This window comes from Phascolarctos cinereus, unplaced genomic scaffold (assembly GCF_003287225.1).
Source record: "Phascolarctos cinereus isolate Bilbo 61053 unplaced genomic scaffold, phaCin_HiC Scaffold_3;HRSCAF=262, whole genome shotgun sequence".
Taxonomy (NCBI): Eukaryota; Metazoa; Chordata; class Mammalia; order Diprotodontia; family Phascolarctidae; genus Phascolarctos; species Phascolarctos cinereus.
In genome coordinates this window covers 173514283-173527216 of record NW_027555736.1, presented here as the reverse complement: position 1 = coordinate 173527216, position 12934 = coordinate 173514283, and the positions used below count along the sequence as shown (strand labels likewise).

At 43.8% G+C, this 12934-nt stretch overlaps 1 protein-coding gene across 1 annotated transcript; it reads left to right on the top strand.

Moving 5' to 3' along the window:
- The first annotated feature begins 10519 nt into the window (after nucleotides 1-10519).
- RNASE8 (ribonuclease A family member 8) lies at nucleotides 10520-12712 on the top strand. The gene is given in 2 exon segments (XM_078151303.1): nucleotides 10520-10762; nucleotides 11643-12712. A coding segment is annotated over 1 exon segment (456 nt). The 5' UTR covers nucleotides 10520-10762; nucleotides 11643-11647; the 3' UTR covers nucleotides 12104-12712.
- Nucleotides 12713-12934: the final 222 nt, after the last annotated feature.

Here is a 12934-nt window from a genome sequence, read left to right as displayed (position 1 = left end):
GGACCAATTCATATTTTTCTTGGAGGCTTTGGATGTAGGAGCTTTGACTTTGTTGTCTTATGGTTGTATGTTTTGATCTTTGTCACCAAAGTAAGATTCTGTGGTCTGACTTTTTTTTTTGCACAGTTTGCTCATGATCCCAGCCAATTGCTTGAGTAATTAACTCTTTGTTAAGGTAGGGGTCTGCTTCCAGTGTGGAAAATGTACTGTCCCAAGCTTCAGGGCTTTTGTGCAGCTATTTTCAGAGCTACTTCTAGGAATCTGTAAATTTTTAGTTCTTCCAAGGTGGTATGATCAAAAGTGAGGTGTTTGCTCCTTTCCCGGCCTGGGCTCTGGTCTATAAGTGACCACAAGCACTCTTTTCTGCCTTGGAACTGTGAAGAGGATTCTCTTTCCACTGCCACTACAAGCTCCACCATGCCAGCACTCCTCCTCACCCCAAGACCTCCACCCAGAACTGCAACCCAGATCCAAGCACAGGCAAAGCAAGAGAATCCTACCTCAGCACCAACAAAGAGATCTCTGTAATCTCCCCTCTGATCAGCCACTTGACTCTCCCTCTGTCTATGGGCCGAGCTCTGGTAGCAGCTGCCACTCCCAGGCTGCACTGGGACTGGGGCTGGGACCAAGTTCCTCTCTCACCATGGTCAATAGACCTTTCCTACTGACCTTCTAAGTTGTCTTTGGCTTTTGTAGGTTGTGAAGTCTGGAAACTGCCACAGCTGCCCATGATTCGGTCCCCTGAGGCCTGCTCTAGATTCACTGAGGCCTGTTTTGCCTGCGTGCCCACGATGAACTGCGTTCCTCTCCCAGCCCAGTGCAGTAGACCTTTCCAATCAAACATCCAGGTTGTCTTGGGCTGGAAATTTATTTCTTTCTGTCTTTTATGGAGTTCTGCTGCTTTAGAATTTGTTTAAAGTCATTTTTTACAGGTATTTGGAGGGGTTTGGGAGAGAACTCAAGCAAGTCACTACTTTTACTTTGCCATCTTGGCTCTGCCCCAAAGGGCCCAGTTTTGGATTGAATTCCCATGCAATGCATGTCAAGAGCAGCTTGAAAGAAATTAAAACATGGATATACACACACCCTAATTTCATTTGTCTCTGTTTTTAAATTGGGATTGACACACACTAGTTGTGTCTCTTAACTACTCTGAACTCTAGGCAAGCCTCTTGTTGTATAGAGAAATCAGCGAGCAAGACCCAGATACAATTTGGAATGGGGATTTGTTAGCGTGCGGCTGCAAGGGGTACACACCCAGATCAAGCAGCCCCGATCAGGAGTAGAGCTTGCGTTTATAAAGGCAGAAGCCACAGAGTAAATGGTCAGGGGTGTAAGCAGGAAGTTACAGAAGCCAAACAAGCGATTGGTTAATCCTGCCTTTGGGACCATATAAGGATCATGAAATAGATTGGGGGCGGATATCCTTCTTGGGGGTTTTCTAAGGTGGGAACACCTACTTCCGTGAAGGAGGGCATACAAGATGGAGGTCAGAAAACAAAATGGAGTTCAGTACTTCATTCTAAGATAATAGGTGGAGAAAAAGTGCCGATATGCTCTGGTAGAGGGGGTGTCTTCACCTGTGAGATCCCTGTGCTAATGAAATCAAAGGTCTAGTCCCTAACTTTATGCTATGAACAGATTTGATCACATCATTCCTCTACGTGACTGCCACACAAAAGGGGAAAGCAAGCACTGACTCAGATAAAGTAAAGACTCAACTCAGAGTCAGAGGTCCTGGATTCAAATCCTTGCTCTGAGTCTTGCCTGTATCACTCTGGGCAAGTTGCTTAATTTCCTGGACCTCCATTTCCTGAATTGTAAAATGAAGGGATTGAACCAGAGAGTTTCTGAGGTCTCTTCAAACTCTAGATCTATCATTCTGTAATCTCTGATTCTAAAGTTAAAATTATTTAACCTGGTTTTCAAGGTTCTCTAGAGCCTGAGTCCAACCTTCCTTTTCAGCCTCATGCATTGTGTGTTCTACTCCAGACAAACCTGCGTACACATTCACACTTTCCCAACAATTTATCTTTGTTCCCTTAACCTAGAACTCCCTACCCCCATCTACCTATTGAATCATAGCCGTTCTTTATTGCCCTCCTCAAATGCCACTTCCTCCTTGATGTCCCAAGTTAGAAAATAACCTTTCCTTCTTCTGACCTTCCAAACCACTTTTGTTGTTGTTCCTACTTCTCTGCCTGGCACATAGGAAATTCTTAATAGATGTTATTCCATTCCATTCCATGCTGATCTTGTATGAATTTGTACCACAGTTATTTATGTGTATGTTGTTTTTATCTCCACCATTTTAGCTTTGAATGGGCAGGGACTAGAACCCACCTGTTTTCATATTTCTCCAAGTACTTAGCACAGTACATTGCCCAACATGCACTGGAGGTCACATACATTATTTCTATATGTTACTCGAATTTGAATAAGTCACATACATTATTACCATATGTTAACTTGAATTTGAATAATCTCCCAATATATAGCCTCTCCCCTAGACTAGCAATTCTATTTGGAATATTCCCCCTACCTCTTCTCTACCTGTCTTCATCCCTCCCTTTCCTTCCAAAGTTGACCCAACACTCAACTTCTCATTGAGCCCTTCCTTAACCCCATCCCACTCTTCTCACTTACTTATTACACGTCTTTTGGCAGTTTATGGTCTCTTTTTGCACTACAAGTCAAACCCTATTCTTTCTCTGTGCTAGACTTTTTTCCTTTAAAAAGTGGGCCATGAATTGACACTTAGAAATCTTTTTTTTTTTTGGTTAATCAAGGGTTTCTTCCTGTAACGATAATTGTTCTGTTATCCATTTGTGGAAAATGTAGTTGGGGATGTTGCTTCTGCATATCACTCAATCAAGGCTGAACACCTACGTGTCAGCATTGAAGTCAATTTGGACTGGGAGGGAGTGTGGGAAGTGGCTGGTTTTCATTTCCACAGGGGTGCAGTCTGGGGGCTAGGTGGAAGTTGAACAAAGGAAAGCCATAAAGTTGAGTTGGTGGGTGAATGGACTGACCGTGGAAAACCAGTTCTGAGGTTAGGTACAGATTAACACATCTGTATCCCAAGCAGAAGGGCTGTTGGGCATACCCAAATATGGTGGCTGAATTGCGGGGAGTGGGGGATGTAATTAGGGGCAGAGACTCACGTGGGGAGATTAGGCGCTATGACCACCTTCCCGGTAGGTATAGAATCAGCTCAATTTCATGATTTTCTCTAGTAAAGTATAGCAGCTCTGGTTTTCTTAAGAGAAGCAAAACAATAAGGAGGGTCTCCTACTTATCAGACTCCTCCATCTCAATCTAATTTCAAGTTCTTCATCCTGGTCACACCTTCTAACTTTCAGTTTCCCTCAGGGCTCTGTCCCGGGCCCTCTACTCTTCTTCAATACTACTTTGCTTGGTGATCTCATCAGCTCTCATGCATTCTTTGTTGATGATTTCCAAATTTCCTTATCCAGATCTAACCTTTAGGTTGACCTCTAATCTCCCATCTCCAGCTACTTATTAGACAACTCCAACTGGATAATCCAGTAGATACCTTAAACTTTACATGTGCAAAACAGAATTCTTAGTCTTTTCACTCAAACCCTCCCCATTTCCAAATTTCCCTGTTACTGTTAAAGGCAGCATTATCTTCCCAGTCTCCCAGTCACTCATCCCTCCTCACTCCAGTCCATTCTTTATCCAGCCACCAAAATGATTTTCCTAAAGAGCAAATTTAGTTATGTCATCCCTACCCTATCAATACATAGTCCTCTGTTTGGCATTCAAAGCCCTTCGTAACCTTACCTCCCCACAACCACTACCTTTCCAGTCTACTTATGCCTTTTACTCCCTCCATGTACCTTTTGATCCAGTGACTCTGGTCTCCTTGGCTTTTCTCAAACAAGCTATTCAATCTCTCCTCTCTGGGCATTTTCTCTGACTGTCCCTCTTGCCTGGAAGGCTCTCTTTCCTCATTTCCACCACTGGGTTTCCCTGGCTTCCTTCAAGTCCCAACCAAAATCCTATCTTTTACAAGAAATCCCTCTTAATTACAGTACCTTCCCTCTTTTAATTAGTTCCTATTGTTCCCACTATAGCTCGTTTGTACATGTTTGTATGCTTGATGTCTCCCCCATTAAATTGTGAGCTCCTATAGGGCAGGGATTGTCTTTTACCTCTTTTTATGTCCACACCACTTAGTACAGTGCCTGGCACATAGTAGATGCTTAATAAATGCTTATTCACTGATGGGTAGGAGTTATCTAGGAATAATCAGGATACAGGTCAAGAATGGGAGAGATCTTAGAGGTCATTTAGTCCAACCCTCTCATTTCACAGATAAAACAACTAGGAGGTTCTGTGAAATGCCCATTATCACTGAAGTGGTAAATGGTAGAGCCAGGATTATGAGCCCAGCTCCTCTGATGCCAAATCTAGCATTCTTTTCACTGTGCCATGCATGCTTCCTCTCTGGGGTGGTATCTAATGAAGCATTAAAGTGGACAAGCAAGACTTCAGGGACAAAGGCACGTGATGCCAGAATATGGGAGATGGGTTGGGAGAGGACAGATACATCAACCAGCAGCCCTGCTGAGGGCAAAGAGCAAATTCAGAATGGAGAGGGGAAGGTAGATGGAAATATCAGAAGTCGTCTCAGAGCATGTGAGCTTTTCGAGGGCAGGTCTTTTCCCCTCCTCTTTGTGTCTCCAGAGTTTAGCATACTATCTGACACATAGTTATTGTTTGATTGATTGACTGAGAGTAGAATTCCAAAGTGGAGATTCTGGAGGTAGCACAATTCTTATAGATAGTATGGTCTAGGATATGGTTTTGTCAGCTTGTGTCTGAATTGGGATGGAGAAGGAGGTTATGAGTTGAGGATGTAAAGGAACTGAGAGGTCAGGTTGTTAGAAGGTTCTTTGACTTGAACATTAAATCCCCCAAGGATGATGGCAGGAGATAGGATGGAAAGGAAGATGATGAGCTGGAGATGGAAATCACTGAGAAAACTGAGAATGCCCTGGAGATTTAGTAGATGATAGCAGCAAGGACAGGGAGAGGATGATATAGAGATTTCATAAAGCTCAAAAGAAGAGAGGTCGTTGGGGCTTTTATTGGAATGGCCTTGGAGCCACCAGAATGGGAACCCAGTATGCCTATCTCTCCTTCAGGCGCTGTGAGTCACAGGGAACAGGAGACATGGTATCTAATGGAGAGGGAACCATAGGCAACCAGGAAGTCTGGGTTCTAGTCCCATCTCTGATACCACCTTGTTATATAATAAAAAGTAGGTCACTTTCTATTTCCATACATCTGTTAACCTTTCCACAAAAAAAAAAAATGAAATACATAAGACTGAATCTGATCCTGCCTGGATGGACCATCCAGGTCTCCCCCCTCGCCTTTCTTTTCTTTGTTTTAAGGGATGGCTTGCTGGGTAGAGGAGAGCAAAGGGGTACATCCACAAATCAAGGTGATTTCAAGATATCAAGAAGAAAATTTTTAAATTCAGATTCACTCGAGAAGAGTAGAGGGCAGTCAGTTCCTCATGTCTCTGACACCACTTCTTTACCCCCCCACAGATGAAAGCAGCAAGAAACAGCTGCTGTTGGCCTACCATAAAAAGAGGCAGAGCTCCTCCTGGCATGGGTTAGGATTTGCGCAACACTGACCCCAGCTACTTTAACCACCAGCTGCGGGCCCCCTGGGGAGAGACTGGGCCACCATCAGCGACATGGCCCATGGGAGGGGAGCGAGAATGGGCCAGCTCTCTCAATTCCCATGCACAGAGGCAGCTTCTTTTCTGGCCCATTTTCCCCTTTTCTTCTCCCCCCACCAGTGCTGGCCTCCTGCAGCTCCTCTATGACCTTTCCACCTTGGCCCTCTGCCTACCTCCTCTTGTTCCCCTATCCTCAACATTTTCTCTTCTCGATGAAAATACCCATTAAAAAATGCAGCCGGGGGCAAATGAAGGGGAAAAAATAGACCGCACTGACCACTCTTCTTTATGGCTGTATTTATTGTGTACATTTATTTATTTATAAGGTGTATTTGTTGTGCATTTATATGAGCCAAAGAGGCTCTCCGCCTGTGATCTGGATAAGCCAGGCAGGGAAATTCTCTCTTCACCAGTAGAATCCAGAAGGTGGTGAAGGCACAAATAGATGTCTAATTTACACGTGTATAGGTAATGGATTCCATTTTCTGTTTCGAGTTTAATGTGTAGGCATACGAAGAGAGGGTGTGTTATAATGGATAGAGAGCCAGCTTCAGACCTGGGTTCAAGTCTTCCTTTGGACAAATACTGGCTCTGCGACCCTGACCAAGTTATTAAACCTATGAGCCATTATTTAGGCAACTCTTTAAGATGAAGATGCAGAAACTGACTAATGTGGAAATATGTTTTGTATGACTTCACATATATAATGGAAATCAAATTGCTTGCCTCCTCACAGAGGGCCAAGGGGCAAGAGGGAGGGAGAGAATTTGGAACTCAAAATTTTAAAAACATTATTGTTGAAAAAAATGGAAAATATTTAACTGATTTTTTAAAAAATTTTTTCCAAAGACTAAATTGCAGAGAAGGTGCTATATTGGTAGAAGGAGTTCCTCATTTGGGAGTTACCTGTACCAACAGAATTATATACCCAGCCCCTGACTTTGTCCCTATATAGGCATAGACCATGAATATCTTCATACATGTTGGTTTTGCTTTTTTGCTCCAAAGCAGCAGGGGAATGTGTTGATTTAATTTCATCTCCCACAAAAGCAATTCAAATGGAGAAGGGGAAGAGGGAATAATAACTAATAGTCACATAAGACTTTGAAGCTTGAAAAGTACATTGCATTTATTCTCTCCTCTTAGCCTTCCAACAGCCCTATGAGGTGTGTACTATAGATAGTTTCTCTCCATTTTACAAACTTAGGCTCAGAGAGGATAAGTGATTTGCCAATGGTCACATAGCTAGTGAGTGTCTGAAGACGGATCTGAACCCAAGTGTTCCTAACACCAAGTCCAGCGCTCCGTCCACTGTGCCATCCAAACTCTCAAATACCATGATGGGTAAACTCAGTGGCAGAGGTTGGAGGAAATCAAGATGTGAAAAACATTGAGTTACAAGAATAAGCAGTTCTAGCTGGGAATACAGTTTAGCACTCTTAGTAGACTCCCTCCCTATCCCACCCCCAGTCTCCAGCCCTCTGCTGTCTCAAGTCAATAATTGGTGAATAAATAAGCTGTTCTGAATCAAGGATTCTTAGGTTTAAAATGTCTTGGCATCTCTCCCGTCATGTGTACAGCTCTCTATACATAGGTTCAGGGTTCTTAAGAAAGCAAAAGAAGGTGTGGCCCAAGAGCTCAGGCCCCAGGAAAAGCAAATTAGTGGAGTGTCATGGTCCAATGTCCCTTAACCTCTTCTGCCATCTAGTGGCATGTCTCCCTTTCCCAGTTCATTCTAGTACAGCCGGTCGGACTCCCTCTGCCCCTCACCACAGTTGCCCGTCTCTTGATCCACAGTGGTGGTTCTCTCCCTATCGGTTTCCTATCTCTGTTGAGCTCCCAATAAAAACCTTGCCCCAGACCTCTGCTCTGTCTTACTGACCAGAACGCTAACCCTAAACCTAAATTTCCAGACTCTGTAAGCTTTGTTCTAAGCTAATATTCCATCCCACTAAATAACCTGTGCAGTTACTGCATATTAATGAAGTCCTAGATGTGATGCAGGACGGGGACGCCGAAATACATGAAACCGGAAGAAATTACTCCATCTGCATTCTTCAGGCCCTATCAATAGCTGGCTGAGTTCTCAATCACCATCAGGCTAGCTGGTCATCAGTAGTTTCACCATTGACCATTGCTAGCCAACCAATAACTGATGCTGAGCTTACGCCAACAAATAACATAATGAAGAAAGTCTTGAGGATCTTGAACACTGTTTTAACAGAAAAAAGAGATGTCCCTCCCCCAGGCTCCAATCTCAGAATCAGAGAATAGACCCCATACTTTGATTTATAACCAGAAAGGAAAGAGATTTTCTGTATGAAGACACTGAAGACCAGAGAAGTTAAGGACCTTTCCCAAAGCCACACTAGTAGTAGATCTGAGCCTAAGTCCTCTGACTCCAAATCCCTGCTAATGCTGCTGTTCCAGGAATGCTAGGGTGAGACTGTATACTACCTGATCCTCACACTGCCACTTAGCACTTTCCATAATACTTTGCTGTTTTGATACAGAGGCAGCATGGAGTTCTGGCAAGGATCAGTAGAGCTTGGTTCATGGCATCATGGATCCCCTGTTCAAGTCCCAGATGTAAGCCTGTTGGTTGTATGACCATGACCAAGTCACTTCATGTTAAGTTTTTATCTGATATCTCCTCCCTTGCATAGCCAAGAACAAAACCAAAATGTTTCCCATTCATTGCCTCCTCTTTCCTCTCATTTCTCAACCCCTTCCAGTCTGACTTCTGATATCATCATGCAATTGAATCTACTCTTTCCAAGATTAGTAGTGATCTCTTAATTTTCAAATCCTATATCCTTTCTCAAGTCCTCATCTTTCCTGACCTCTCTACAGCTTATGACACCTTTGACTCCCCTCTCATCCTGCATACTCTCTTCTTTCTGGGAATACCTACTTCTTTTGGTTATTTTACCTGTCTGGCCACTCCTCAGTCTTCTTTGTTGGACTATCCTTTATGTCTCAGCCCTTTGCATGGCCATACTCTAGGGCTCTGTTCTGAGCTATTTTTTTCTCTGTCAGCTTTCTTTTTCAGTGACCTCATCAGCTCCCATAACTTCAATTATCCTCTCTAAGTACATGTCTTTCCGATTTCTATGTATAGCCCCTGCCTCTCCTAAGGTCCTCTCCTGCATCCCCAACTTCCTTTCGGGCATTCTCAACTTCTTGTCCTATAGGCATCTCAAAACAGAAATCACTCTCTTTTCCCTAAACCCTACCCTCTTCCTAACTTCTCCATTTCTATTGATGCCATCATTATCCTTCCAGTTTCACAGGTTTGCCACCCTGGAGTCTCACTTAACTCTTCCCTCTGGCTCTCCTTCAACCCTCATATCCAATCTATGGCCAAGTCTGGTCTATTCTGCTCCACAACATGTCTTACATCTTTCCTTTTCTCCCCATTCACACAGCTATCGCCATAATTTTCATGTCCTCATCACCTTTTGCCCAAGATATTATAAAAACTTCCTAACTGGTCTTCCTGTTTCCAGTCACTCCGGTCTCCAATTCATTCCCCATACATCTGTCAAATTGGTGTCTTTTCTTTTTTTGGCTAGGCAATGGGGTTAAGTGACTTGCCCAGGATCACACAGCTAGTGTTATGTGTCTGAGACCGGATTTGAACTCAGGTCCTCCTGAATCCAGGGCCAGTACTTTATCCATTATGCCACCTGGCTACCCCAAATTGATGTCTTAAAGCACAGGTCTGACCATGTCACTCTTCTACTCAAGATGCTCCAGTAGCTCCTTCTTGCACTAGGATAAAAGACAAATTCCACTGTTTGGAGTTTAAAACCCTTCACCATTTAGTGCCAACCTCTATTTCCAGACTTACTGCACATAACTCTCCTAATGCAGACTACATTCCAGTCAAGGTAGCCTGCTTGCTGTTCCCCATCTCTTACACAGACTGTTGCACATGCCTAGATATACTCCTTCCTCACTTCCTCTAATTAAAATTCCTAATTTCCTTTGAGGCTTAGCTCAAGGGCCATTTTCTACAGAAGGCCTACCCTGACCTCCCTCTCCTCAATTGCTACTGTCCTCTCTCTTCTCCCTCTGCAAAAATAACTTTGTGTTTATTTTGTATTTACTTCTCTGGGTACATATTGTGCCACCCAACTGAATGCAAGCTCCTCGGAAGGCAGGGACTTTTCATTTTTATCTTTGGATCCTCGATGCCTAACATGGTGCCTGGCACATAGTAGGTATTTAATAAATTTTTGTTGAATGAATGCAGTGGTCAGTACCTGGGTAGAAAAAAAAAAGAGGCCCAGATAATAGCCATAGGAAGCACTGCATCATCATTAGAATGACTACTGGGGATAGAGATGAAGGGGCCAGATAGTGCAGAATTCACATAAAGCCTTGACAATTCAACTCTTTTTTCTTCCTATCCTCATGAATAAACAGTGCCACTCCAATTAGGAGATCATTTTTACAATGACTTGTAGAGGCAGGCATGGTTTAGCTCTCTCAGAGCTGGGAGAGAGGACCACTTGATGCCCCACAAGAGGCCCAGTTGGTGTCCTTGGTGAGAAATGCCAGCAGGGAGAGATAAACCATGGCCCTTTTCCAGGCCTTCATACTTGGTTGACACATCAGGAAAGAGAGTGCTCCATTAAACATTTTTTTTTAATGTGATAAGGTGAGTATGTTTTTAAAGTTTTGTCATTACAGAACTTGTTTAAACAAGTGTATTAATTCCTTTGATAAACACTGCCATAAATGGTATCCACTGGTTCAGGTCACCTGGAAGGGACTGGGGCGGGGACTGACTTTGATCCCCAAACCAGGAAGTGGCTGGCTTCCACCTGTTCTGGATGTGTGGTGCATATGCCAGCCACAAACAGCACTTCTCTCCACCAACCCTGAGATCGTCCCCATATCCTTCTGGCCGACCTTATAGCAGGCTGGCTCTGTAAGAGCTACAATCAACAAGGAAGATACTCCAGGATTTTCTCGAGAGTCATCTGGATTCAACTTGTAGCAAGAAGCTATTCTCAGACTGGGTGACGAAAGGTGATGGCTTTCTGGGGTTGGGGTAGAACAGGATTTAGGGAGGAAAGTGTTGTAGGAATGAGGGGGAGGGGAGGAAAGGATTCATAAAGAGAAAAGATGGCTTTGCATTGGGTAATTATAGAATTCAGTGGGGATGGGAGCATAGTGTTATAAGTAAGCAAGAGGCACAATGGATATGTTGGGTTGGGGGCACAATGAGGTGAACAGAGATGAGTGAGTAAAGGGGCAGAAAGGGCAGTAGGGAAATAAGGATGAAGCAAAGTAGGGTGTGAAGAGAGGAATACAGTGATATGAATAGAGAAGGGGGTATAGTAGGGTGAGAGAACCTGGGAGAATAACGGGGCAAGGGGGACTGATGTCAGTAGGGGAATGAGGATAAAGGCGCAATAGGTTGTACAGAGATGGGAGCACAGTGATGTGAACAGGGAAGGGAATGTTGTGTTATGTAGGGATGAGAGCATAGAGTAAAAAGGATAGAAATATAGTCAGTAAGTAAGCATTTATTAAGCACCTACTATGTGCCAGGCACTGTGCTAAGTGCTGGGGAGTCAAAAACAAAAAGGCAGTTCCTGCTATCAATGAGCCTACAGTGAAGGATGCAGGAGAATAGTGAAAAGAAAGGGAATAGGATCACAGTGAGGTGAAGGGTTACAGTGAGGTAAGGGGGGATAAGATTACAGTGGGGATGAGAGGAGATTGGGGAGGCTGTGGAATAAGTGGGTATGAGGCACAGTCATGAGTGGGGATAGGGACATATTGAGGTTAAGTGGACCTGGCCAAGGAGACAGTAACTAAAAGGGGTGGAGGTAGGGGGGCGGCATTGATTTCTTAAATATATAGCTTCTTGCCCTCTGCCCCCTTCATTTTTCCTCCCCCATAGGAGAGATGGCACTGGCTCTGGCAGCCTCATGCTCCCTCTTGCTTCTCTTTCTGGGGCTGTGGGAGGTCCCAGTCAGCGCAAAGCCCAAGAACCTGACCGAGGCCCAGTGGTTTCAAGTTCAGCATGTCCAGCCCAGACGTCTCCGGTGCAACCAGGGCATGAGAATTATTAACTCTTACATAAAGCGCTGCAAACCCCGTAACAGCTTCATCCATGACTCTTTCCCAAACGTGGCCAGAGTCTGTAGATCCCCCAACATAACCTGTAAGAACGGCCAGAAGAACTGTCATCAGAGCCCTAACACAGTTTCCATTACCCAATGTGACCTCATCTCTGTGACACAATCCAACTGAGGCTACACGTACACCCGCCTTGTTAAAGCCTTCGTTGTGGCCTGTGATCCCCCTAAAGCTGGCGATCCCCCTGGATATCAGCTGGTTCCTGTGCACCTGGATGCCTGAAAACCTTCTGTCCAGGACTGCAGCTGGAAGGCCAACTTATTGGTTCTCTTGCTGCTTTCTGCGCTGGCCCACAGGGGTCCTCTCTTCTAGTTTACACCTTTCTAGGGCAGGGCTTCTTAAACTTTTTCCACTCCAGATCCCTTTTCGCCTGAGAAATTTTTACACAACCCCAGGTATATAGGTATATAAAATAGATATACAAATCAGACATTTACTGATAATCATAGAGAAATTAATTTTAAAACAATTCTTTGGTATACATATAATTTAGCCATTTATTAAAGATGAAAGCAAATTTGCATACTAATAAAATGGATGTGATCATTTATTTTTACATAAAGAATTAAATCTTGGCAGAATATTTGATAGTGCAGGACATAGAGCATCTTTAATATTTTTCAGAGGTGATCAATATTTTGATTACATAATCATCAATGCTGAGAACACTACTTCACATTAATATGTAGTACAAAATGGAAGAAGCATGTTTAAGGCCATTTCAGAAATTTTTGGAAATTCTGCCCTAATCCCAAACCAAAATTCATTCAACAATTTTGTATGTACAGTAAAAACGCTGCAATTCATAATATACACTAGTGTGGAATCTGAGCCAAGGTATTCTGGCAGCGTTTGTTGGAGTGTGGGCATGAAGACTTGCGCAACACAAAGTGGGCATGTTGTGTGTTCAGAACCAAGGCTGCAGTGAAGTTGTGTGATACAACAAGGACAGTGGAGAGTGTGGAGCGGGGTTTGGGAACCTGTGGCCTTAAAGCTACATGTGGCCTTCTAGGTCCCTAAGTGTGGCCTTTTGACTGGGGCAGGGGATTTGGA